The sequence below is a fragment of the Podarcis vaucheri genome (assembly GCF_965113315.1).
Source record: "Podarcis vaucheri genome assembly, chromosome: 16".
NCBI classification, from domain to species: domain Eukaryota; kingdom Metazoa; phylum Chordata; class Lepidosauria; order Squamata; family Lacertidae; genus Podarcis; species Podarcis vaucheri.
Genome location: NC_138754.1, coordinates 19,569,505 through 19,595,785, shown reverse-complemented (window position 1 = coordinate 19,595,785; position 26,281 = coordinate 19,569,505). Strand labels below are relative to the sequence as shown.

Below are 26,281 nucleotides of genomic sequence, written 5' to 3'. Positions count from 1 at the left end.
CTTGAATTGTGGTGCCCAGAACTGGACACAGTACTCCAGGTGAGGTCTGACCAGAGCAGAATACAGTGGCACTATTACTTCCCTTGATCTAGATGCTATACTCCTATTGATGCAGCCCAGAATTGCATTGGCTTTTTTAGCTGCCGCATCACACTGTTGGCTCATGTCAAGTTTGTGGTCAACCAAGACTCCTAGATCCTTTTCACATGTACTGCTCTCAAGCCAGGTGTCCCCCATCTTGTATTTGTGCCTCTCATTTTTTTTGCCCAAGTGCAATACTTTACATTTCTCCCTGTTAAAATTCATCTTGTTTGTTTTTGCCCAGTTCTCTAATCTGTCAAGGTCGTTTTGAAGTGTGATCCTGTCCTCTGTAGAGTTGGAAAGGACCCCAAGGGTCATCCAGTCCAACCCCCTGCAATGCAGAAATCTCGCTAAATAAGTCATTAGAAAACATGTCCACACCCCCTTGTTTAAACTGGCATGCCGTCTAACTTTGGCTCTTATCACCTCCCAAATGACTCATGTAGCTCCATGCCTTTACCCTGGCCTTCGATACTAGAGATATTTTTCAGACGCGCCCTATCCTTCTGATTGTAATTTGTTTTAAAAGAGTTTAATGTTGCCTTTTTATATTGTAACCCTTCCTGGGACCTTAAAGATGAAAGGTAGGCAAGAACTATGAGTACATCATTAAAATGGTCTCCTTACCTAAACTGAAAAGAAAAGAAAAAAGGACCTAACATTAGCTTATTTTTGACAACCTTGTTCCATCAGTTTTTTTTTCTTTTCCACCAGCTGGAAGAGAATGAACGTCGCCGACGTGAGCAGGAGGAAGCGAGGAAAAAGAGGCCCCTGACTCCACCTGTGCCAGAACCCACAGCCACGATGCCACAGAACCAGCATCTGGAAATGCCACATGCTCCCAGTGACGCCCGGTGAGAGTTGTTTCAGGGGAAGAAGGAGGACATTTGGAGTGGCAGAGCAGGCAGAATGCTGGGACCGATTCAGTACAGAAGAAAAGTAGAATGCAAAATTAAATCCACTCCACAGCCGTTGGTCTAACACTATTTTTAAGAATTAGGAGGAAAGTGTGTTTGTATGTGTTTATCGTGAAAATTACATTTGCAGGAACTGGGGATAGAGAGAAGAAAAGGCTGTTAAAGGAAATGGTTGATTACCCACCTGAATATTCAATGGAAAGATAAATTGGGTGGGTGGGGAAAGATTTATTTTATTTAACCAGCTTCCATTGAGAACTTTCTGGTGGTAAGAGCTATTTGACAGTGGAACAGACTGCCTTGGAATGTGGTGGACTCACCTTCCTTGGAGGATTTTAAGCAGAGGTTGGATAGCCATCTTCCTGGGAATTCTTCAGCTGTGATTCCTGTGTTGTTTGGGGGTTGGACTTGATGACCCTTGGGGTCCCTTCCAATTCCCCTGCAATTCTATGATGAGAGATTCAGGTCAGCGTGCATAGGTTTCAATAAAATTACACACAGTACGAAAGGACAATAACAGTATTATAGAGCAGGAATCAGAAATGAAACATCGTCAAACTATTGTGCCTTCTCTGTAGAGGCACGCACTCCCTCTGAGCCCCCCAAAAGACAAGCATTTGCAAAATGCTGGCAGCAAGCCATAGCGTTGTAGCAGCAAAATGCAACACGGGAGATAAAGAGGTGAGAGTCTCTCCACAGATGTACTGTGACCTGGTGTGCTTGAACTTCAGCACAGACTCACACACCTGTCTTCCCCAGGAGCCCTGGAGAGCGAGGCTTGTCGCTGGAGTTACCATCTCTGAACGGGATTGACCCAGATTCCGAGTCTCCACAGGTAAGGCATGGATACTAAGGAGTGACGACTGGGGGCGGGATTGGGAGACACAGAGGTGATTGGTTGGCGAGTAAGGCCTGAGGTGGAATCTTAGAACCATAGAGTGGCAAGGGATGGATAGTCAACCCTGAGTTAAAAAAAGAAAATTCCACTTATTTTTCCCAAGAGAAAAAATTGCATTGGGTTCTAAACCATTCATCAGCCATTGTGTAGTTTTGGAAGCCCCCAGTGGCTCAGAGGAAGGAGAAAGAGGACACAGGATCTCTTAGCGGTGTGGCACTTTGGTTAGAATGTCAGGCTAGGACTCAAGAGATGCCAGGGCAAAGTCAGGAAGTTTAATGGGTGAATTGGGCCACTCATCAATGTAACCTACTTCATAGGGTTGTTCTGAAGATAAAACTGGGAATGGTGGAGAAAAGTATAAAGCTTGGTGGGATATAAATTGAATAAATAAATACCATTGAATAAATAAATACCCCTTATACCTACTACTATCCCCCCTTCCCGCCAAACCCCTATGCCAATGCAGATGCATTGGCATAAATAAATACCATTGAATAAATAAATACCCCTTATACCTACTACTATCCCCCCTTCCCGCCAAACCCCTATGCCAATGCAGATGCACTGAACTACAACAGGATACAACAACTAAAAAGGGTAAGTGTGTTTTTAGAACCCCATAACTCAGCACCTCCTGTCTCTTGCAGATTTCAGAGACATCTGGTACGGTAAACGGGTCACGAATGGATTCCTTGTCCAAGGGGAAGGAGCCCAGCCCAACCCCATCACCTCAGCTCCATTCCAAACCGCCTGCCCACAGCGATCCCACTCAGTTGGCCACACTGGCCCCGCGCACACCAGACCCCTCGGCCTCAGAGCAGATGGAAGGGATGTTGTGTCGGAAGCAGGAAATGGAGTCACACGGCAAAAAGGCAGCCAACAGGTGAGCTCTGCATGTTTGTGTGTGTGAACCTGGGGTACTGGATAGGCCTGCCATACGTCAGGAAAATTCTGTACATGTCTTGGTTTTTGGGTGTCAAAATGGCGTTGGGGGAATTTTGTTGAATTGGCAAAATGTCAGGGAAATGTATGGCAACGTGATGGGAAAAGCTCAACAATTTGGGGGTCTTTCTAAAATAAAGCTCAACAACTTTGCGGGTGTCCGGAATTTTACTTTTTTTGCAAATCATTCCGGACTTAAACAGACACAATTTCTGCTGCTTCTAGGCCATTGTGGGGAGGGGGAAGAGCAACTCTGGGTGGCTTGGGAGTGAAGGGGGTCATTGAGAGATGCTCACAGCTCCTTTCTTTCCCCACCTATCCAGGTCCTGGCAGAACATCTACTGCATTGTCCGGAAGGGCAGCCTGGGCTTCTACAAGGACAGCAAGAGTGCCAGTCATGGCATCCCTTACCATGGCGAAGTGCCCATCAGCTTGCAAGGGGTGCAGTGCAACGTCGCTCTGGACTACAAGAAGCGCAAGCACGTTTTTAAGCTTGGGTAGGTCAGCAAGGTTCTTTCAGCCAAGTGGCATTGACAACACTTACTTTTATGTTCTCCTTGTTTCTGAATGTACCACTGGATGCTCTCTGCCCATGCAGCTTAACTGCCGTGACTCACAGCTGTGGATGAGAGGATCTGTCCATTTTGGTTTCCCTCCATTTCTCATTTTTCCATTCTCAGACTCGCTTCTCCACATTTCCACAGCGACTCTTATTTAAAATCTTTGTGAAGATTCTTCAGCATTTTTGTGAGCATTTCTTCTGGACATCATTTCTTCTGTACACAGCTTTGACCAAACCACGCATATATGCAAGCAGTTTCTCCTAACCTAATGCATGCTTTGTATGTTATTTGCTTTTATGCACGCTTCCTCTAATACATGCATTCTTGTGTAAACATTATTTGGTGGGAGAACTGTATAGCAAATTTTGGATGAGTGCAGATTTTGAAGGATGGCTGTGCTTTGGTTTTCGTGTTTCAGAAAGTGCAAATCTGAAAAATTCAACATTAAATTTGAACTGAACGGAATGTCTCTCACAGCCCTGGGGGTCATGTGAGCTATGGGGGAATCTTGTTGTAGCTCTCAGCCCTAGGAATCTTCAGAACTGTAGCGAAAGCAGTTGCAGATCAGTTCATAGAATTTTCAGCACCCACCACAGTGCAAAAGTACTGTCCTAGCAGCACAGTCCCATGCATGCATTCAGAAGGTGTTAATGTCAGGTAAGCTTGTCTACAGGTGATGAGGAGGCAACAGAAAAGAGATCCATTTTGGGCCATTTGGTTTCCATTTATTGAATAAATGAACATAGAGGAGCATTGCAGGATGGTCCAAACAGTATATGCAGTATACTGTATACAGAAATATACAGGGATATCTTTATTTTTTAGCCATTCATTCATTTGTATTTTCCAGTGAGAAATTTAGTAACATGTAAAAAGGTAACAAAGGGGGAAGACGACACCTAAATATTCAAACTCTGCTTTTGACAACTTATTAAGTTTATATTGTATTGTATTGCCTTATATTGCACCTTGAATTGCAGTGGGCGGGGGTCCTGTTTCCTGTAAAGAAGGCGTGTGAGTGGTGTTTTTGGTAGTTTATTTGTAGTAATATCTTATGATTGTGTACTGGCTTTTTCTCAATATATATGTTTTTAAAAAAGAAAAGGCAAGCATGTTTAGGACTTTGTGTTTTGCACAAAGTAATGTGACTGTTTTTTAGCCAGATTCCTAGCTCCTGTTAGCAGAGGGATTGGAGTTTGGATATGATCCACAGACAGGAACCAGGGCGATTCTTACCTTCCTTTTCTCTCTCTCTCTCCTTGCAGGTTAGCGGACGGCAAAGAATTTTTATTCCAGGCCAAGGATGAGGTGAGTAGAGGTCTAATTCTGCAAATCCTGCTTCTAGAGAACAGGCGGCTCCAAGGCCTCAGACCCCCACCACCACCACCATGAAGCCAAATTGCAGCCCTCATTTCAGCTCCAACTCTTCCTCCTACAATAGCATCGGGTACAGCCTGGTTTGGGAGCTGCTGAATCAGACTGATGGTCCATCTAGCACATCAAGTGGCAGTGGCTCTCTGGGGTATCCGATGGGCCTTTTCCCCAGCCAAACCTTGAGATGGTGGGGATTGAACCTGGGATGTTCTGCAGCACTTGGTTATGGGGCACCTACCCACTTTCATCTGAATGGCTAGAATTTTTCTGAAAGTCTGTATTGGGAAAAAGGATACGTTTAAGGTGCGTGGCTTTTCCCCAAGGAATCCTAGGAACTGTAGTTTATAAGGGTGCTGGGAATTGTAGCTCTGTGGGGCATGAACTGCTGTTCCTAGGATTCTTTGCGGGGAGACAGGTGCTTTGAATGTGTGCCAAATGTGCTTTAAATGTACAGTGCGGATGTGCTGCTCAAAAGCCACACCCTTTGGCCTGGGTGCCCCCCCTCCTCCTGATCTCAGGATTGGGACAGGCTCTAGATGTTTCTTGCCCTCACTCAATGCTCTTTTTTACCCATGTCTCCAATGCTAAGAGTCGAGTGCCACAGATTAAGTAGCCAGAAGAAAGATTAAGTAGCCATGTACAAGAAAGGTGGTCATAGTAGGATTGGGGTGGGGGGGGGATTCCCATCAACTCAGGCCATTGGCTGTGCTGGGTGAAGCTGATGGGAGTTGGAGTCTATAAAATGAAAGGAGCCGCCCATCCATGCCAGCCCAGCCTCTGACTCCAAAGCCCTTAACATCCACCATCCCTTATATACCCCTTAGAGGGGGAATGGTGCCATTTCTCAGGGGCATCCTGGGGGGAAAACACTCCGCATGTGCTCAGAAGGACTATCGGCTCATGCTTTGCCCCCTCTCCCACTTCTTCCCCCATCCCAGGCTGAGATGAGCAGCTGGATGAGAGTCATCAACGCTGCAGCTGCCTGCGCCCCAACACCACAAGGCCCTGCAGAGGACCAGCCGCCGCTCATCAGCAAAGGAATGACCCGGGCCTTGACCATGCCTCCCGTCTCGCCTAACAGCGCCCCGGAAGGGACTATCACTCTGCGTAGCAAAGAGTCCAAGGAAAAAGATCGGGAGAAACGCTTTAGCTTTTTCAAGAAGAACAAATAAGGGGCCACACCCGGAGAAGTGGGGCAGGGTGGGGGCTGCAGCTGCCGAATCTGTACAGAACTGATCATCAGAGCGGGCATGGCGGGGGCTTTGGACTGGGGGGGGGAGGGAGGGAGGGGCCGGGGCATGACACAGCTGATGGAGACCACAGTTGTTTTTCTTTTTTTAGAACTGCAGATTGCATGAAGCATCTTCAAACTTTATGAGGAATGCCTCTCCTCCTGCCTCCCCACCCTCCAACAAAAGAAAAAAAAACTAAACAAGCCGTGCTGCCTCTATCGAATCACGTTTGCAGAAGCCCCTGGCAGAGATGCTGCATTGGAGGGTGGGGGGCAGGCTGCCTTGAGATGGGAGGGGGGGTTGATGAACTCTGGGTGTGGTGGGAGGGGTGCACATCTGGGTCATCAAGTGATGGGTGCTGCGCAGGTCATGGGGAGAGGGAGGAGGACGGCCCGCTACTTCCATTCAATAGGAGCAGAGGGATCCCGACCTTTCTGGGGTTGCAACGGCATGGGCTCTGTGCGAAAGTTTTCCGTTTCCAGGTGCCATCAAAACTTTGTCGGAGGTGAAATGGACTGTTCAGGGTTTTGTCGTTGAGAATCTTCTCCTATGATCTCATCCCTAGCCAGGAAATGCTTCCACTGCCTGAGGAGCCCCACCACCTCATCCCATTTTCCTCCCTGCCATACCTGGTATGCTCCATCATGTTTTTGCAGCCTCCTGAAATGGGCCCTGTCCTGAAGGCTAACGGGAAGGAACAAGATATGGTTGGTTTTGAAGACAAGCCTCTTTTCCAGTGCACTGCTGGACCCAACCTTGCTCTCTGTCTTTCCCCTCCATTTTTTTTTTTATATAGCTAAATCATGTCCCCAGCAGCTGTCTAAAAACAGTAGCTAAGCCACCTTCTCAATGGGCAAACAAGTGAGTTCCCCTTTAATTAAGGACCCCGGTCCTTGGCTTTCATCAGGGATGGGTAGACGTTAGATTGGAATCTTGTTAGTAGATCTCTGGCTGTTTTGTGGTAGATCGGCAAGAGGTTTTCACTCCTAATGGTCTGACAATAGCAACAACTGCCTCCTCCCTCAAATCAGATTGCTTTGGGAGGGAGTAAGCAGGAGTGGATTTTTGTATGAAAGGATTTGTGATCTTGATACTGGATACTGATCACTACTTCCTGGACTCAGCACGTGCTCAGAGGGCACACGTTCATCCTTAATTCTTATTAAGTCCTCAGTACATTTGCTCAGTTGAGCTCCTGTTGTTGCACCTGCCTCCAGGTGGTAGATCTCAGGGTTGTAGTGGGGGGTGGGAACAAAGTAGATCCCTCAGGCCTACACTCTGCCCAGGTCTGGATTAGGGTTACGCTACCTAAGCAAGGAGAGGGTGTATCAATGGAGACATTGTGGGTGAGCGAGGTAGGGGGCTAAGCCCCACCCCCGTCTTTGAAACTGCCTCCTCCACTGTGATTCTTACAATTTCTCAGGCCTCCAGACTGGGAGCAGAACCGGGATAAACAGATGGTTACAGGAGAGGGGTGGTTACAGGAGAGGTCTTGCATAAGACAAATTTAGCTTTCTTCTGTCTACCAAGGCCAGTTCCATGTTTTTGGGGAGTGGGGACTGGCAAAGTACCCCTCTGGACCCAGGCTTATTGTCCAGCCGGTTCTTGAAAACCAGCAGCCACTTTTATTTCCCCACAATCCCATGGTGCCCCTGGAGCATTGTGGGAAATTTTAAAATGGCAGGCGTCATTGGTTTGCCAATGGTTGGGGGGGGGCTGAACCAGATGTTGGCACCACCTTGGGCCAAAGCAGGCATTGCTGCTGATAGGTAGGCAGTCTGCCAGAGGCACCCATCACTTCCACTTTAGATCATATCCCCTTCTGTCACTCACTCTCAATTTCTCTCTCTCACACACATGCTTTGCTGGCTGGGACTGATGGAAGGGGTAGTGCAGAACCAGGATTGGAAAGACTTGTTCTACAGCAGTGGGGCAGAGCTGCATCCCAAGAGACACCTTCTGCCAGTCACAATTATCTATGGCTCTGGTAATCCATGCCACTATTATAAAGACCACTCGCACACCCCTGCCTTTTTCTGGCCTTGATTTCCTCATTTTCTATGAGCTCAAACATCTAATCCAGCAAAACTCTCAAGCAGCACCTCTTGTAAGTTCTCAGCATCTGTTATACCAGCCTTCTCCAACCGGATGCCCTCCATCAGCTCCAGGTAACACGTCTATGCTGCTTGAGGCTAATGGGAGTTTGGGTCCAAATCACCTAGGCTTCATGCTGGAGGAGGTTACAGTACATGGAAGTATCCTGCCTGTGAACAGACATTTCTTTCTGCACTACCGCGGCTCATAGCAGTTTCTATACTTCCCAGCTGTAGGTCCAGTCTCCACATCCTGTGGCCATGAGTCACTCTGTTCTGTCTTAAAAGGGAGACTTTGGAATCAAAAGGGAGCAAATGCATTGTGTTCTGGCAGTGATTGTATTTTATTTTTTTGCAAAGCCTGTCCTGAAAATAACTCCTCTCTGGGCCCTTTTTTAAGAAAAAGAAGCAGGAAAAGTTGTTCCTGAAGGCTATATTGAAAGGAGCCAGTTTACATGGCTGGAGCATGTGTATTCGGGTGGTGGTGGTTGGGTATTACAAGAATCACATTACTTTGCCCGGTTGTAGGAACTGAGGTTGCTCTGTTGGGTCTACCTGGATTCGATGTCCATCGAAACCTCACCAGCTTGCCTGATCTCCACAGGCATGGGATTCCACTGCTGATCTTCACATCCCGCACAGCTGTGTCCTTGCTCCATTCCCGTTTTTCTAGCTCTGGTTTTTGACCTGTGTGTGCCTTCCTTTTCATAATCATATGCTGCCCTGCCTGCTACACTTCCACCCCCCCCACCCCCTTGCCATGTGAAGATAACACTGCGCCGTCACCCTTGCCACAAAGGATGCAGAGGCTGCCTCAGCACAGGGCCCACAGCAGGGTGCGCAAAACCCAGAGAGCAGCCATCACCTGCCTCCCAACAATCTGGATTACAGGAGGTGACTTGGGAAGAGGGTTCTGTTTCTGAGGGAGGGGATCTGGCTTTTAAAAGCAAGGCACTCTGTGCCTTCCCAGCACACCTGTCAGGGGTCCCTGCTCCCAAGCAGCATCCCGGTGGTGTATCCGTGCTTGTGGGAGACCGTTATTCACGTGTTTGCAGTGGCATCTGTTCCGATCTTTTTGGACAAATAAAAAGAATCTGTGTAGAGAGTAGCCAGCCTGTTTCATTCCTGCCCACCTGTTGCGACGGCAGCAAAATCTGAAATCCCCTCCCTGTGTTGCTGTCTCTGCGTTAAAAGGCAAATAGGCTGAGCAGGATCTTATTTATTTATTAAAATACTTGTATACCACCAAATGATAAAAAATATACTGCAATGGTTCACAACATTAAAAAGATAAAAACCATATAATAAAAGTGTCTGAAAGTTAAAACAAATTTAAAAGCAAAAAGTTTTAAAACTAGTCTGCTTGGTCAGCTGCTTTTTTAAGATGGAGAGAGCTGCCTGATGAGCCAAAATATAGGCAGGTAAAGCTTTCCAACACGAAGAAAAGCTTTGCCTTGTCTTGCTAGTCACTGCAAGAAGTGATAATGCAGGGACATGTATGGAGTTGGCATTTTCAGGCACCTTGACAGGGTCCCCTTTGCTGATCACCAGAGCCTATTGTTGCTGCAATTCTCACCCTTGTCACCTGCAGACCTCACTCACCTGCCCTTTCTCTCTGGGGAACAGTGAAGATTGGGCTCAGAATGAGTGGCTGCAGGGAGGAGGAGAGAAGCATGCACTGCATCTTGCCCAAGGGTTTCCCTGGAGAGTCAATGCCAGTGTTGAGCTAGAAAAACCTGACTTGGGGCAAGGCAGCTGCTCCTGTTAAAAACCCTGAGTCTGCAGCATGCAACACTTTAACTGGTACACCCCAAGAGGAGACCCGTCATTTGAAGCGGAAACATGATTGGATAAGTATTGTTAACCCAAAGAGGGGAGACACCTCCACCCCCAATCCCAGTGCAGACTTAAGGCTGCTTTATAGACTGGCTACTGCCATCAGCTTCCTCCAGTGTACCGTAACTTCAGGCTGCCACCCTTTTAAAAAAAGGCTGACAGTGCTTCTGTGTCTTTAACAGACATAGCACAGGCAAAAGTTTAGCTTAAAAGGAGCCCTAGTAAACCAGAGCCCATCTCTAGTGCATTGCAGGGAGTTGGAAGAGACCCCAAGGGTCATCTACTCCAACTCTACACTTCTGATCCTATTTGCCCTGTCAGTAGCCACCAGCCATTATGGTTGTGCTCTACCTCAACTGCCAAGAGACAGCATGCCTCAATGCCAATTGCTAGCAATCAAAAGTGGGGGAGGAGAGTGTTGCACTCAGGTCCTCCTTGCAGGCTTCCCATGGGCATCTGGTTGTCCAATGAGAGAACAGGATGCTGGACCAGGTGGGCCTTTGGCCTGATCCAGCAGCCAGGCTCTCCTTAAGATCTTAACAACATCCAGGGAGACTCACAAGCATGAATTATGTCTTGTCTGCTAACTGATATTCAGGTTGCACCTGTCCATGGAGGTTCCACTTAACTATAACTGCCCATAGCCTTCAGTAGGTATCTCCTCTGTGATGCTTAATTAGAAGAAAAGTACAGCCCCATTTCCCCCTTGGTCAGACCTTATCTGGCATACTTTCTTCCCTTTTGACACACTGCATCTGCCCACTGGAAAAAGGCTTTCCATACTGGATTTCTGCCCATACTGTGAGTGGTGGGGGGTGGGAAACAACTGAAAAGAAAAAAGGTTTCTATGCTACTTCAGACACCCTATGGAGAACCCCCACAATCAGGGCTATTTTTGGTGATACTACTCAGTGTTCTCATTTCATCCTCACGGTGACCCTGGGAGGTAGGTTAGGCTGAGAGATGGTGACACAGTGAGCTTCATGACTGACTGAATGGCGACTCAAAGCTGGTTATTGTCCAACACTAACCATTATGCCACACTAGCTCTCAGATAATTTTCAGGAGTCTTCCCGAGTCCTACCAGGCAATGTTAGGAATTGAACCTGGGACATTTTGCATTGCATAGCATGTACTACACCATTCGATATGAAGCTCCTACTGGGTGACTTTGGGCCAGTCCTCCTTGCTTGGCCTCGCCTACCTCACAGGGCTGTTGTGAGAATAACATGGAGAGAGGGGAGCCTGGAACAGAAGAAAGTAAGTGGGGTAACAGCGTTAATCACGGATAGATGGGAAAACTTTAATAAAGGTACTCCGAGGCTCCTTTCCCCACCCTATTTTCAGCGACTCCTTCCCAAAAGTACTTTCTATCCCTTCTCATCCTCGCTGTGAGCCGCTATGGGACACCAACCCCGCCTTTTCGTGGTATCACCCAGAGGGGGGGGAAATTCCCACATCTACGAGCCTACCATTCAGCAACATACACTCGGCGGCCCCACCTCCCAACTGGGCACCCCCACGCTCCTGAAAATGGTACGACCCTTCGCTCTCGGACGACGCTGAGAACGAAGGATCAGCCGACGTAGGCGGGGGAAGAGGAGAAAGCTGGGCGTGGGCGCGCCAAGGGGCGAAAAATTTCCCCCTGTTCCTCCTCGTCGTCGACGTCAGATGCTAGGACGTCAGATGCTAGGAACCAACCCACATGGCTGCCTTTTCAAAGAGGGCTCTCATTGGCTAGACTTCCTTGATAGACTCTGGCCCGTGCCCACTCATCACGCGCGGCGGTTCCTCGTGGGACCAATTACGGTACAGCGGAGCGCGGGTTAGGGGGTTCGGAGGGCGGGTGAGAAGCTTTTCCGTTGTCTCTGCCGCCATTTTGTGCCGTGGGCTGCTGCCGCCGCTGCTGCTGCTGCTAAGGCAAGGTAACGAGGTGCAATTCTGGGCGGTTGGCTGAAGTGTAAAGCGGGGTTGGGTGGGTTTTGTGGATTTAAATAATACTGATAATATAATTGGTAATAATTGTTATGTTATTGACATTAATTAATTCCTCCTCGCCTTATTCTTCTGTTATATATCGATACTTTAATATCTAGCATTTTTTAATTATATGCCACCCGATAACCAACTTCTCCAGGTGGCGTATACGAAAACAGCGAAGTACGATAACATACAATACTAGCAGTTATTTTTTAGAAAGCAGTATGTGGTCAATATGAACCCTTTCAGTTTTATCCTAATTGATGTTGACACGTTGTTAGATTAAATACTGTAATGTAAACTTAATAAGATCTTAGTATTATCCATATTGTTAGCACATTGTGTTTCTACTCTTAACAATAAGCATATTCCAGTGTTAACGTTCATTTCTATCAAATAATGAAGAAAGTATTACGTTACGTGCGCTATTGTTGTTGCTGTTGTGTTTCTTGCCTACCCCTTGCCAGACAGTCCCAGGATGGAATTGCAGTATTTAAAAAACATGAGACAGTAAAACAGCTCTATCATCCATAACCCCGCCAAAATAATTCCACACAGCGCATTACTCAAAAGACCAGGATATAGAGGTGTGTCTTCAGCAACGGATGGAAGCTGTAAAGACATGGTGTCTGTTGTGGAGAAGGAGTTAACTGTTCCTGGGGGCATCCCTGAGAGGGCACTCTCGTGAGCTGTAAGAAGTTCTTCAGGTGGCTTACAAAATAATGGTTTTGTTAGCATTATTGTTGTTGCAGTTTATTATTATCTTTGCATCAGTGTCACTGTGTACACGTAAATTTACAAAGTCTTTTTTAAAAAATATATATATTTATTATAATTTTTAGACAACAAACAAACCACCAAATATCAAAGATACCATCACCATATAGCAAACAAAGAAATCAAAATAAGATTGTAAGATACAGAAGAAATAAAAAAGAAAATACAAATAGAATGAAATTATTCATAAACCATATTTTCACTTCCTCACATCGCCCTTCCCTGCGTTCTCAATCATATAGTTATATGCAGCAAATTATTACCTTACTTCCCGTAAATTTACAAAGTCTTAAGTGTAAAGAGAGAGGGCAGGGGGTCCGTGTCCCAATAAGTTTATTATTAAAATGTATACCCTATCTTTCAATTAAATTAACAAGGCGGGGTATGGATCTTTGCAAACAATAAATAGATTTGGGGGCTGAAATCACCCCCTTCTCATTTTACTTATGACACTTCAGCTAGTGTGGTGAAGTTGTGGAGGGGGGGAGAAAAGCAATTAAGTCATTGTGTGACAAAAATACTTTATTTGCTTTCTACTATCTTGTTTAGCTTACCTCATTTGAAAGTGAGATACGTAAAGGTTCTTGCTAAACTGAAGTATTGTGCTTTTGCACCATCTTCTGAGTGAAATCCAATTTAATTTCAATGAGTTTTTGTGGCAGAGTACAATCGATATGTGCTACTTTTATTCTTGGGATTAAATGTTATGTATTACATTCCTCTCATGGTAATAAATGGGGTAGAGGGGGTCTGCTTCTGATTGGGACTGTGACAGGAGCAATGGGTTAAAGGCTGAGGCCCTGGTCTCCCTGTCAAATGTTCTGATGGAGGGGACACTAGGCCAATTTGCTGCTGAGCATCCTCTCTCAGTCCATGGAGGTGATGGGGCCCACTGGTTCTCAGGAGAACCTTTGATCAGTGAAATGGACTGGCTACTTGTTTGAACATAAGTGGCATAAGTGAGAGATTTGCAAGGCACTTTTAATACAAAATCATTTGTATTTGGTCTGACATGGACTGCATATTTCTGCAGGTCAAGGGGAAGTCTCTGGCAGTGTCAAGGTTGGATAAATGGGATCAATTTCAGCTGTTGTGCCCCAATGACCTGGTGAAGATCATTGAAGGGGTTTGGCCTACCACCTGTAATCTTAACCCTTTGCTCATCCTGGCTTATAAAATCTAGTTGAAAGGGATTGACTGGGTGAATCCCAGCAGTGGTGAATACTTCATTTAGGGAGCATTGTGCTGTGTTGGCTGCTTTGAAGGAGAGTGCAACCCCTCCTGAAGAAGCCTTCCTTAGACCGAGAAATATGATACCCACTTTTGGGAGCAAGGCAATTGAGAAGGTGTGCTTGGAAGAAGCATGTTATCATGGCCTATTTCAGTCAACTGCCTGGTTTGGGCACAGAGACAGCTTTGGTTGCCCTTATTGATTATTTGAATTGGGAGAGGGATGGGAGTGTGTATGACTCTGTTGATTGTCACTTAACAGCTTTTGATATACTTAGCTCTGGTGTCCTACTGGGCCGCTTTCGTAAATTGGGAATTGGAGGCAGTGTTGTGCAATGGTAGCTCATCCACTCTGGGTACCAGATTCAGAGAATAGCTTTTTGAGATTCCTGCTTGACCCCATAGTAATTGCGCTGTTCAGCTTTGTAGGGGGTCCATCCTGTCTGCCATGCTGTTTTAACATCTATGAGAAGCTGTTGGGTACCATCATAAGGGGATGTGGGATGAGTTGGCATCAATATGCTGATGATGCCTTCTTGCATTGGAATCAGAAGGTTTTTGGGTGCGAATTGATTGCCTGGAAGTGGTGGAGGGCGGGGGGCGGGCACTGAGCTGAAAGTATGGAGATTCTGTGGCTTTTTGGTCCTATATTCAGGAAGTGGGTTCACACCTTATTCTGGAGAGGTTGCACTCCCATTAAAAGATCATGTATGTAGACTCTAGTAGCCACATTGTCACAGTGTGTCTGTTACTAGCTACTTTTGGTTTACCAGCTATGGCCTTTCTTTGAATGAGATAGAGTGGCTACAGTAACCCATGATTTGGTAACTTCCAAACCCACTACAGTACTGCAATGCACTCTACATGGGGCTATCATGCCATAGGGGTTTCAGTGATGGTTGAAACCATTTTTGTTTCCTTTGGGTAGTGGCAGAAGAATAAATGTATTTTTATCATATCAGAAATGTGTGTGTTAGTTTTAGTTGTATAATTTTTAAATTTTATTTTTTATTTCTGTTAATGTGACCCATACCCTACAACCTTTGGGTGAAGGGCAGGGTATAAATCTCAATAATAAATAAAACTTCCCCTCAGCACACACTACTGTCACAATTCAGTTTCCACCCCACACACCGACTATTTCATTAAAAACAACTATGCAATACTAAACCAATGTCACATCTAGTTTTGCCCTAAACTAAACTCGTGCTGCATGCACACCATACATTTAAAGCAGTTGGGGTCTCCCAAAGAATCCTGGGGACTATAATTTACCCCTCATTGAACAATCCCCTGTACTCCAACAATCTACAGTTCCCAAGATTCCTTAAGAGAGCTCGTGTGCTTTAAAAGCACAGTGCATATGCAGCCCATATTTAGGCTTCGGTCTTATTGAACTCAAAAGCTTGTTTCTATAGAGCCATGCAAAGGACTGCATTATTAACTTACTATCTAAATTAGAAAATGAGAGGACGGTGAGGTAAGCAGGTAGCAAAAGCAATTAAATGCATGTACTTGCATTTTTGTTTGTTTGTTTCAGAAGTTTATATGCCATCTTTCCACTCCCTCAATAGAGCGCTTGGTGGCTTGCAATATATATGAAATAAGAGTCCTAACAATACATTTTTTTAAAAAAAAAACACACCTTGAAAGAGCATGAAAAGAGATGCAGTGTCAATCTTGGTTATAATTGCAGTGGTGAGAGTGGGGGGATGTAATCCAAAGGCCCTGAGGAGAGACTGGTTTTTTGAAAAGGAATTTATTTGAAGGTAGAGAGCTGTGCACTTCAAGAGGGTGTGGCACAAATCCACAAAGCAGCACCAACACAAGGAGCTCCAATAGCAGATAATGAATAAACCAACCCAGCCTCAAAGGTTAGGAGAGATGCTGCTTTGTGGAAGGTAATTCCAGAGGGATGTACCTCACAAAAGATGTTCTGATCTTCTGCTATAGCAACAATCTGTTGCCCAGAAATTCTGTAGGGGAAGCTTTTATTTCATGAAGTGAATGTAAAATAGTCACTTTCTAAATTTTTCTATGCCAAGCCGCTGTTAAAGGCACAGATAAAGGGCCTGAAAAAAGAAAGTAGGAATGACAATGTTTATGATAGGTTGATAGGTTTTGTTACAACCAAGCAGTATACAGTAATACCTTGGAAGTTGAACAGAATCGGTTCCGGAAGTCCGTTCGACTTCCAAAATGTTTGAAAACAAAATTGCAGCTTCTGATTGGCTGCAGGAAACTCCTGCAGCCAATCAGAAGCTGCAGAAGCCCCATCGGACATTCGGATTCCAAAAGACCGTTCGCAAACTGGAACAATCACTTCCGGGTTTTGCGGCATTTGGGAGCCAAAATGTCTGAGTTATGGGGCATTTGGTATTCAAGGTACGACTGTATAAATAAATGTTGCAGCGTGTGGGTGGAATGCATCTTTGGATTTGTATGCAGAGGCCTGCTTTTACAGAGACTTTAAACATGATTAAGACATTATTGTGAGCTGCTTTGAATATCTGAATGCTTAAGAGGTGAATATAAATCTGTTGAATAAGTGAATCTTCTTAGAAAATCAGTTTGTGGTAAATAGGATAGATCACTTGCTTTGGATATATAGGAAATCCAGGTTTAGATCCTTCAGTTATTATTACTCTAAAAGTTTATATTCTTCCTTCCAAAGGAGCTCAGGGAAGCAAGTACATAAGCCTAATAACAATATTCCTAAAAACAGGCAGTCCATCTGCTGCATGGAGAAAGAGGGGAGTTGTGCCTGCGCACTGCTATCCACACACATAAGAGAAGAACTTCTGAAGAGGAGAGTCTGCCTGAAGTATCTGTGACTTAGAGCCCTGATCACACCGGTTTGCAAACCATGGGAAGGCTACTTAACTAGAGTCTGCTTCTCTGCACAGATATCCCCCCCCCAACCGTATGGGGGTAGAGCCATACCCCCAAGATTATGATCTCTTGGAAGATAGCACTTGAAGGGGGCTTGTGAAATTCATTAGATGCTATTGATCTTGATGTGAGGAATTGTTCTTTGACTAGTGAATCCCGGTTTGGTTTTCTTTCTTTGTGTAAGTGTCTTAATACTGTTTGTCTTCCTTCATTGAAATGCAGCCTCTTTCTTGTCCCCCACGCTCAGCATTAGCCACCATGGTGAAACTTTTTATTGGCAATCTTCCTCGGGAGGCCACGGAGCAGGAGATCCGCTCCCTTTTTGAGCAGTACGGACGGGTTCTGGAATGCGACATCATCAAGAACTACGGCTTTGTGCACATTGAGGACAAGACGGCAGCCGAGGATGCCATCCGCAACCTGCACCATTACAAGCTGCACGGGGTGTGCATCAACGTGGAGGCCAGTAAGAACAAGAGCAAGGCTTCCACCAAACTGCACGTAGGCAACATCAGCCCCGGCTGCACCAACCTGGAGCTGCGAACCAAGTTTGAGGAGTATGGGCCGGTGCTTGAATGCGACATTGTTAAGGATTACGCGTTTGTGCACATGGAGAGAGCAGAGGATGCCGTGGAGGCCATCAGGGGCCTTGACAACACAGAATTCCAAGGTGGGAAAGGGGGAGCCAGGTGGGCTAGGAACAGGAAGGAAAAAGACCCATGTATGGGTTTGCCTCTCCCACGGGGGCCGACAAGAGTTTCAAACTATTCCAGCCACGTTCAGCAGCTAGGAGGGCTGTCCGCTGGCTAGATTTTAATATTTGATTAGTCTGGCTTCTAACCAATGATTTTCTTAAATAGATTCAATTTAAATACATGTACATTCTTGGCAAAAGGCCTTGTTTGTGGATTTGAAAGTGGGTACTTTATTTTCTGTGAGAGAAATTTAATGAACCAAAGCTCACTGCTTTCTAAAAAGGAAGGCCTCCTCAATACATTTGCATCCAAATTTGTATATACCACTTGTAGAGCCAGAACAATTTCAAATACAAGTAAATTTAATGAAATCCCAGAAAGATGCCTTAAAAATTGATTTTAGCTGAACAGCCAATGTATTAGAAGAAAAACTTTCAATGTATCCTCCCACCCCAAAAGAAGTTTTCTAACTTTAAATTTAAATTTAAAAATGACTTTAAATTTCTCTTAGATCCAGTACAGAACAGCAATGAAAAAGCCCCCAGGTCTTTCAGAGTTCCCAGGTCTTTGCTTCTTGTTAGCCCTACTAGTTATGTGGTGTTTGTGGATGTTCAGTGTGTATTTAAAGTTTTAGTTAGTTGGTTATTGATTGAATTGCTATAAGCATTCAGCACTGATGATTGAAGATCGGCTCAAATCCATGCGATATGGAGCTCGTCCACCACCTAATCAGCCTTTTGACCTTGTGCAATCCTACCCTTCCTCCTCACCCAGCTTCCTTACCTACCTGTCACTTTCCTTTCAGCAAGTAGATCCTTTTTAAAAACAAGAACTGCCTCTCTTCTTCCCGCTTCCCGCCTCTATAGCTATCAATCACTTAAGTCCATGCTTCCCAGCCCACTGCCTGCTCTGTTCCCATTCCTTCAGCCAGTTTACTTTTGCACTTCCTGTGTTTTCTACTTCCAGGCCTTCTTAACTGATTCCCCCCCTGCCCTTTCCTTTTATTGCTGACAACACATGGCTTCTCCTTCCCAAGGCCTGCATGACCTTTTACTTCTCTCTTAGAAGCTGCAATATTTATCAACATTATGTTGCTAACAGCTTCCTGCCGAGCAGTTAGAATGTCATTGTTAGATCCAAGAAAATATAGCAAATCTGATGGCTAGGGACAGGCAGCAAAGATTGATTTTTTTTAGCTTGTTCTAGTACTCTACTATTTCTATTCTAGTAATTTATTTATTTATTTATTTATTTATTTTACTTCCACTTTTCGGGGGTTTGGAGAGGGATATATACCTAATTTTGAGAATGTTGAACATCTGAGTTGTACTTTAGTTGGTTACTAAAACTCTTCAGTACAGTGTTTGCAAAAATGTGTTAGCAAAACAAATTTCTCCAATCTGGAGCTTTTTTTGGGTGGGGGAAGAAATCCAAAATAACCATCCATGTCAATTTTTGCTGAGGTTGATACCTTCCAGGTGAGAATTGCATGATAATATGTTAAAGTACTCTTTCTTCCAACAAAACAACAACCAAAATGTACAATTAAAATGCACAGTTTTTTTCATTTTCCTTTTAGCTTGTCTGGAACGTGGTTAGAATCTAGCTATATCATGCTGATAGGTAAGATGTAACTCTGTATATAAAGTTAGGTGTCTCTAGGGAGTGGTCAAGGCAAGGAATTGGTAGGGTTGTATGTCATGTGAGCAAAGGCCTGGTTCATTTGAAATTGTTTGGCTGAGCTGTGTTCATGGCGGGGAGAAGCCTGTATAGAGTTAAGACAGGGATAAACATATGCTGAAATAAGCCATAAAATTTATTACCTATTAAGCACCCATACAGATAAGGCAAGCCTCCACCTTTGCAGTCTCTCTGTTGCTTCAGCATCTTAGGAGTTGCAGACCAATGCCCATTATTTGTTTGCTTGTTTCATCTCCCAATCTGGCAGTATTAAGCCACACTTTGAGGTGAGAAATTCCTACTTGCAGTCCTTTTGGCTCCAAAGAGTACCCATACAGTAGTTGTATATAGTCTTGGATTTGGTGTTGAAGACTTTATACAATTAAATTCAGCCACTGTAGCTAACTTGGCAGCGAAGTGTGTTTCTCTGTGCCAAGGTGCTTCACTCATACTCCCTGAAGACTGCGAGGCTAGTAACAGTGATTGTTTATGAATTCCAGGAGATAACTAAGTAGCAGCAAAAAAGGTACAAATTGCCTGAATCAGAAGGGATTTTTCAAACACAGCTGATCATGCAAAGATGAGAGAAGCTTTGCTGAAGTTCCTTCTTCAGTGGTGTTACTCAGTTAAAAGTGGGGTCTGGTGAGCAGTGCCTGCCCTGTTCATGCAGCTTTTAAGGCACAGGATCCCATCTGCTGCTTATTTGGAGTTGTGGGTTGACATGCAATGGAGCATAAAGCCCAAAAGGTGAGATCAAGAACACAGAAGCTGTTTCCCAGTAACCAAGCTGAGCCACATGTACTCCCAGGCAGAGTTAGAAACTAAGATATATAAGCTAATCACCAAATGGCACCTTAAACCTAGGTAACAGTCACCACAACAGAATGTCTAGGTGCCATTTCCCCCCCACCCCCAGTGGAATTTTTATTAGTTACTCATTTCATTTCTACCCCACTTTATATTTTAAAGAAAAACACTCAAAGCAGTTTACAACACATTACAACATCAGATAAAACAATCCAGAATAGAACAAATTCAGGCTTCAAGGAAAATATTTCAGATCCTTTTCTGAGTGACATTTTGCTTTTCCCATATTTATTTATTTATTTATTTATTTACCTACTTAATTTATATAGCTGTCCCACTCTAAGAAGTCAGTGTGGTGTATTGGCTAGAGTGTCTGACTCGGACCTGGGAGATCAGGGTTCAAACCCCCACTTAGTTGTGAAGCTCACTGGGTAACCTTGGGCCTGTCACAGCCTCTTAGCCTACCTCACAGGGCTGCTGTAGGGATTAACTTAGGATGGGGGTGAACCATGTGCACCTTGGAGAAAAAGGTGGGATACAAATGCAATAAATAAGCTCTTCTGCTTAAGATAGCTGGAGGGGCCAGCCAGATGGAGAGGTCAGTTGCCAACCTGGCATCCAGAAATCTCCACGTGGTCGCAGTTGGACCCACGCCAGTTGCAAAAGGCACCTGGGAAATTTCAAACACTACTCTCAGGATGACCTGGCCTCTTTCCATCAGGAGGTAGGTTTTATCCAGGGCTTGTTGTCTAGGAGCAAAAGCAGCTGCTGAACTGTGCATGAAAACCCCAGGCACAAAAAGGTTCCCTTCCTCTCCACTATCCTAACAAGATGCGCGGGGGTGGGGGTGGTTGAGATTCCCCTGTTCCCAGGGGGCGTGTTGGAATAAAGGAGAGCTGAAAAGGAGCAGTGGTCTTGGGGCAAGTTTGTAGGGGGCTTCATGCGTAAGAATTGCCCTGCTGTGTCAGACCAACACACAGTTTCCCGTAGTGAGCATCCAGATGTCTCTCGGAAGCCCTCAGGTAGAACCTGAGCCCTTTCCCACTCATGCTTCCTCGTGACTGGTATTTTGACTGCCACTACAGGTATCAGATAGCCATTGTTAGTAGCCTTTTGGATGCATGTTGCAGAAATCAGCTGGGTTGAACTTTAAACCTTTTCACTGCTGAAATATGAGGGCACAGACTGTAAACAGTTGTCCTCAATTAAAAGATGGACTAGGCTAGTTTGGTGAGCAACACCTGCCCTGCATTGCTGGGTGGATGTTATCAGTCTCTGTGCATGGTAAGACCACAAGGCTGAAGGATTCCTGTATTGCGGGGGATTGAACTCGGTCGCCCTCGTGGCCCCTTCCAGTTCTATGATTCTAAGGCAAGTGGCAGCAGAAAGAAAAAGACTTGGCTGGCCTTGTAAGAATTAAGCTGTGCTCTGTTTGGCTGTGTGCCAAGTGTAAATCTTTCATTTGTGGTGCATGTCTGGTTCTGGTCTGGCTTGAGGAAATGGGTGGTCTTGGTTTATGACTTCCATAAGGGGTCACTGTCCTCCCTGATGCCCTGCAACCACTCTAGCTTCCATTTAGTTGCTGTGCTAGTCATTTCTCTGGGCATGAAAAAGTCTGTCTGTCTGTGATAGGCCAGGAATAGAGACAGGGATCTCAATTAACTGCATTTCTTGGAAACTCAGGAAGCCTTATCCTGCAAGATCCCTCTGAGCAGAATGAATAGATTACATTTGATTCATTATATGCAAGCTTTATTGGTGTCAGGGTCAGGGAAGTGCTGTTGCCTTTGGAAAATGGAGAGACAAGGAAGAGTGGATCAAGAATGTAAGGATTAATTCAATGTGAAACCAGAGTTGGAACTTTCTTCATATCCTTTTAGAACCTTTAGCATACATTGCTATGCCCCTATAAGCATTTAATCCCCTCATAAGGGTCACAAATGTTATTTTAAAACAAAATAACAGCAACAGTTTTTTCTGGAGTGTTCAGGACCACGTATTGGGATATTGTATGTTTCCCGATGCAGCCATACAGTGAGCTAGCTAAGTAAGCTAGCAAAGTTTTTGAACCCAAACCTCCTGGGTCTGCTGGCTCATTCGGGCTTTACCATAACATTCTGCAGGTCTGCCAAAATATTTTTGTGTTACTGCAGCCAGAACCATGTTTGGGGATTGAATGAAATAGTTCACATTCCTAAGCAGACTGGAACAACTCTTCTGCTGCTGTATCCTCTGCTCCTCAGGTAAATTGGTGAGCTATTCCAAGTCAGAAGGTGCAGGATTCCACTTTCCCCAGAAAACAGTGGTCCCAGAAACACTTTTTATTTTGCCTCTTGTACTGTTAGCTGTGCAGGCTGGGCAAGCTGGTTGTCGTGACATAAACAAGCAAACAAACCTGACCTGCTATGCTTTGCTTTGAACTGTTTTTAACAAATCTTTATAGCTGCCCTTCTTGCGTCTGTTTCTTCAAGGCAAACGAATGCGCGTGCAGTTGTCCACCAGCCGTCTCAGGACCGCACCCGGGATGGGAGACAAGAGTGGCTGCTACCGGTGTGGGAAGGAGGGTCACTGGTCTAAAGAGTGCCCGGTAGATCGCACGGGGCAAGTGCCCGAGTTGACCGAAACTTATAGCGAGCAATACGGAATGGTGCGCACCCCCTACCCTACGGGCTATGGGGACCCCGTGTATTATGATGACCCTTACGGAATGGTGGACTACTATAAACGGTATCGCGCGAGGTCCGCCGCGGCGTATGGGGCTTCTGCATACGACGCTTATGCGGAGCAGACCATGGCCCAGTATTCCCAGTACGCCCAGTACTCACAAGCCACGGCCATGGCCAATCGCCTCTCCACTGCCTTAGAGCCCTACGAAAGGGCCTTGCTGCCTGCCTCGGGAACTGCAGCAGCAGTAGCTGCTGCGGCGGCGGCCGCGACTTCCTCATTTTACACCCGGGATAGAAGCCCCCTGCGTCGCTCGGCAGCTGCGGCTTCCACCGTCGGAGACGTGTACGGATACGAGCGTGTTCAGCTTTCTCCCGTTCCGCGATCATCCCTCTACGATGTCCAGCGGTTCGGGCGGGATGCAGGCGCGGACAGGTTGCGATACTCCGCGTATTGAGTCTGGAGGTGAGAGCGTTTTTTTCCTGAGTCGCTTGGAGGAGGGGGATGGCACATTAACGTGGCTGGTGAGACTTGGGAAAATGGTCTGCTGTGTCTTGAGGGATACCTTCTGGTATCTGCTGTGCTCTGGATTGCAAAGCTGCTGGCAGCAGCATAGGCCTAGCATTGGCAGCATAGGCAACCTGGAGCAAGCGATGCAGCTGGGTGTGGGAGGTGTAGTTTGGACCACTGTCACCAGCCCAGCAATAGAGGGAGGAGAAGCAAGCTGTCCTTGAGGGTTTTGCTGCATAGCTGGACTGAGTATTTTCCCATGGGAAGAATAGGCTCCACTCTCCTGCTCTTAAAATCTGGCCCTGTCTGTCAATTTCTTGCTCTCCAGCCCAAGTGCTTCGGTTGTTTTCCCCACTGTTGCCATTGACCTTGTACCTTTGCCATCTGCTCACAAGGCTGCCAGCACCCCCCTTGCATATGTAGCTTGGTATGCACTATAGAGGCTGGGGCTGAGGTGTAGCAGTCACTCTGGCTTGCAGGAGATGCAGTGGCCTTTAGACAATGCTGCTCTGAAATAAGCAGCAAGTCTTTAAGCATCCAGAAGATTCCCCAGCTTCATCTCTGAGCTGTGTGCTAGGAGGGTCATTCGCAGAGGGCCTGTGGATTTTCAAAGATGACAGCTTGTCAAAGGTGCAGTTTCAACATCTCCTTACACAAGATTACCCATGCTGAATCAGACCAAGATCTGCCTAGACCAGCCTTCTCCTTACAGCAGTGGCTAATTAGGTACGTCCCAAGCTGGGCATAAAGTTGAGCTTCCCTCGTCTACTCCAGCATTCATTCAGAGTTGTCCTGCTCAATTCATGGAGGTGGCCATTGAGAAGATATCCTCCTTTATGAATTTGTCTGATTCTTTTTAAAAGCCACATAATTCAGTAGCCATCACCCCATCTTCTGATAGTAAATTTCTTGAGTTAATCATACATTATATGAAGGAATACTCTGATTTTCTCTATTCTAAACCCATTGCAAATTATTTTTGGCAGGTAACACTGAGTCCTAGTAGTGTAAGAGAGGGTGAATAATTTTCTTTCCACATTTTCCCCATGTGGTTCATTATTTTATAAACCTCTCTCCATCCATCCCATTTTCCTTCTTTCTAAAACAAAAACTAAAAGCCTTATATTATAATGAAAGCACTCCACCCCCTTGATATCTTAATTGCTTCCTTTCTGTATTTCTTCCAGCTGTGTGATGCCTTTTGAGGGATAGGATAATATGCAGCATTATAAAATGTTACCATACCACAGATGCATATTATTACACTTGTAATTCTGTTTGCAATCTCACCCTAATAATTCCCCATATTGAGGGATTTTTCTTCCTCCCCTTTTTCTAACTGCAACATTTTTATTGAGCACAAATACACAGCAGCTCCCTGTTCAGGTAGTCAGCATGCATTCATCTGGAAGTTAGGTTGAATTGTGTGCAGTTGACGGGAACGAGGAGTCCCGTAGGTTTGTTTTGCTTGCAACCAACTGCAATAATAGCAAATGCCACCATTTGCTGTTTGTAGGGTATGTATGACCCCAGTGCACAGTAGGATAGCCTGAGGCTCCTCGGTAGTCTGTCAGAATGGATGGGCAATTCACATGCAAGTCAGGGTTTAACTACAGTTGACATAGGCTGTAGATCACTGGTAGAACTTGTGCTTTGAATGCAGAAGGTCCCAGGCGCAGTCTCCCCCCAAAGGATTAAGTAACAGGTGTTGGAGAAACCCATTTTCTCAGTGAAACTCTGGAAAGCTGCTGCCAGTTGGAGTAGACAACATAAGACTAGATGGAGAAGTAATCTAAATTGGAGTAAGGCAGCTTGCTCAGTGAAGAGACCACAGCTCACTGGTAGAGCTCTGCATACAGAAGGTCTCAGGTTCAGTACCCTTCATCTCGTGTTAAAAGGATCCCTGGTTGTGGGAAAAGGACCTCTGCCTAGGAACTTGGGAGGCAGTGTCAGTCACTGGTCTGAGCTGAGAGAAGGGAGTCTTAGTCCTGCTTCAGGGTGGATTGCAAATGCCAACAAATGAAGCATTGCCCCAAAAGTGGTTGCCCCAATGTGCATTTTAACTAGTTGCTTACATTTCAGGAAATCTGTAACTAAAATGAGCACACTGAGAATTTCCTATAAATAGGGAGGTTCTTTTGCTTTTCAAAATATATATTTCACATTAATTGGGGTTGTGGTGACCAATGTTCCCTTAAACTGCTCATCCTGTATTATGGCTCCCAGCCAAAGTGGGATGCTTTGTAAACCACCGAGGAATATGCTGATAATTATCTTTCCAGAGCTATTTGTGAAATAGTTACAATTCTGAGTTCTCTTTCTCTTTCTATCCCTGATGCCTGTTCCTTCCACCAGCCTCACATACAGCTTTCTTGACATTCAGAAGTTTGGGTAGGTACTCACGCACCATCCTTAGAAGTGAAGATCTTTGTGTTGGAATCCTGTGCAACGTGGTCCTGGGTTCCCTCTAGGCACTCTAGGCAGAGATCCACCTTTGAGCCTTCAAATGAATTGTGTCTTTTATTTTTCAGGTAGGCTATTTGAGGGCTGGACGTCGGGTTCCTGTGGTACATCCGCGACAAAACTGTGCCAGGCTTCACGATGTGTCAATTTGTGTTTAGCATGGTCTCACTAATGGACATCTTGTGTCTCTTCAAAGTTTAGTGACAACTAACTTTCCTTAAAAAAAAATAATAGAACACATTTCCCAAGGATTTTTGCAGGGCTGGGGGAGGGATGTGTTGTGCGGAAGGTGTTGTGGGCAATAACTGACATTTCAGCCCCTGCCTAGACCTGGATTTTAAGTTTAGGGTGGTCCTGAGTGGAACAGGAGGCAAGCTCTTCTCCTTCTGGAGCCTATTTTAAGCCACAGCCTTCCCTCCCAGCTCAGTTTCTGTCTCCCTATTTGTGGCTTAATTTTGAAAGTGAATAATCAGTACTCCCCCCCTTTTTTTCCTTTTTTTTGTTTTGTTTTGTCATATTTGGTATTTTCCTGAGTTTATTCCCTCCTGTGGAATCCTCCTTATACTGATAATTAACCTGTGACTTTTGTTCTCTGAAGTTTGACAAAACTTTTTCTCCAGTAAAATAAAACATTTGTAACAGATGCC

General features: G+C 45.4%; 2 protein-coding genes across 6 annotated transcripts in view; both read left to right on the top strand.

Annotated features, from left to right (window-relative positions):
* Positions 1 to 9,201, top strand: part of SPTBN2 (spectrin beta, non-erythrocytic 2) — a 52,359-nt gene extending 43,158 nt beyond the window's left edge. Inside the window, exons 30-35 of the mRNA XM_082202872.1 lie at positions 796 to 935; positions 1,758 to 1,833; positions 2,544 to 2,779; positions 3,162 to 3,335; positions 4,667 to 4,709; positions 5,714 to 9,201. Coding sequence (XP_082058998.1) covers positions 796 to 935; positions 1,758 to 1,833; positions 2,544 to 2,779; positions 3,162 to 3,335; positions 4,667 to 4,709; positions 5,714 to 5,947 — 903 coding nt within the window. The 3' untranslated portion in view covers positions 5,948 to 9,201. The remainder of the gene's footprint in view (positions 1 to 795; positions 936 to 1,757; positions 1,834 to 2,543; positions 2,780 to 3,161; positions 3,336 to 4,666; positions 4,710 to 5,713) is intronic.
* A 2,538-nt stretch (positions 9,202 to 11,739) lies between these two features.
* On the top strand, positions 11,740 to 26,277 carry LOC309520931 (RNA-binding protein 4B-like). Of its 5 annotated transcripts, none has more exons than XM_082202913.1 (4): positions 11,740 to 11,861; positions 17,063 to 17,485; positions 22,469 to 23,126; positions 25,703 to 26,277. In XM_082202913.1, exons 2-3 carry the CDS (start codon positions 17,074 to 17,076, stop codon positions 23,116 to 23,118), a joined length of 1,062 nt encoding a protein of 353 aa, XP_082059039.1. In that variant the 5' UTR covers positions 11,740 to 11,861; positions 17,063 to 17,073; the 3' UTR covers positions 23,119 to 23,126; positions 25,703 to 26,277. The 5 variants fall into 5 exon arrangements, with proteins under 5 accessions (XP_082059039.1, XP_082059040.1, XP_082059042.1 ...); XM_082202914.1 differs by having other exon boundaries at positions 11,770 to 11,856; XM_082202916.1 differs by lacking the exon at positions 11,740 to 11,861 and adding an exon at positions 11,887 to 11,911.
* Positions 26,278 to 26,281: the final 4 nt, after the last annotated feature.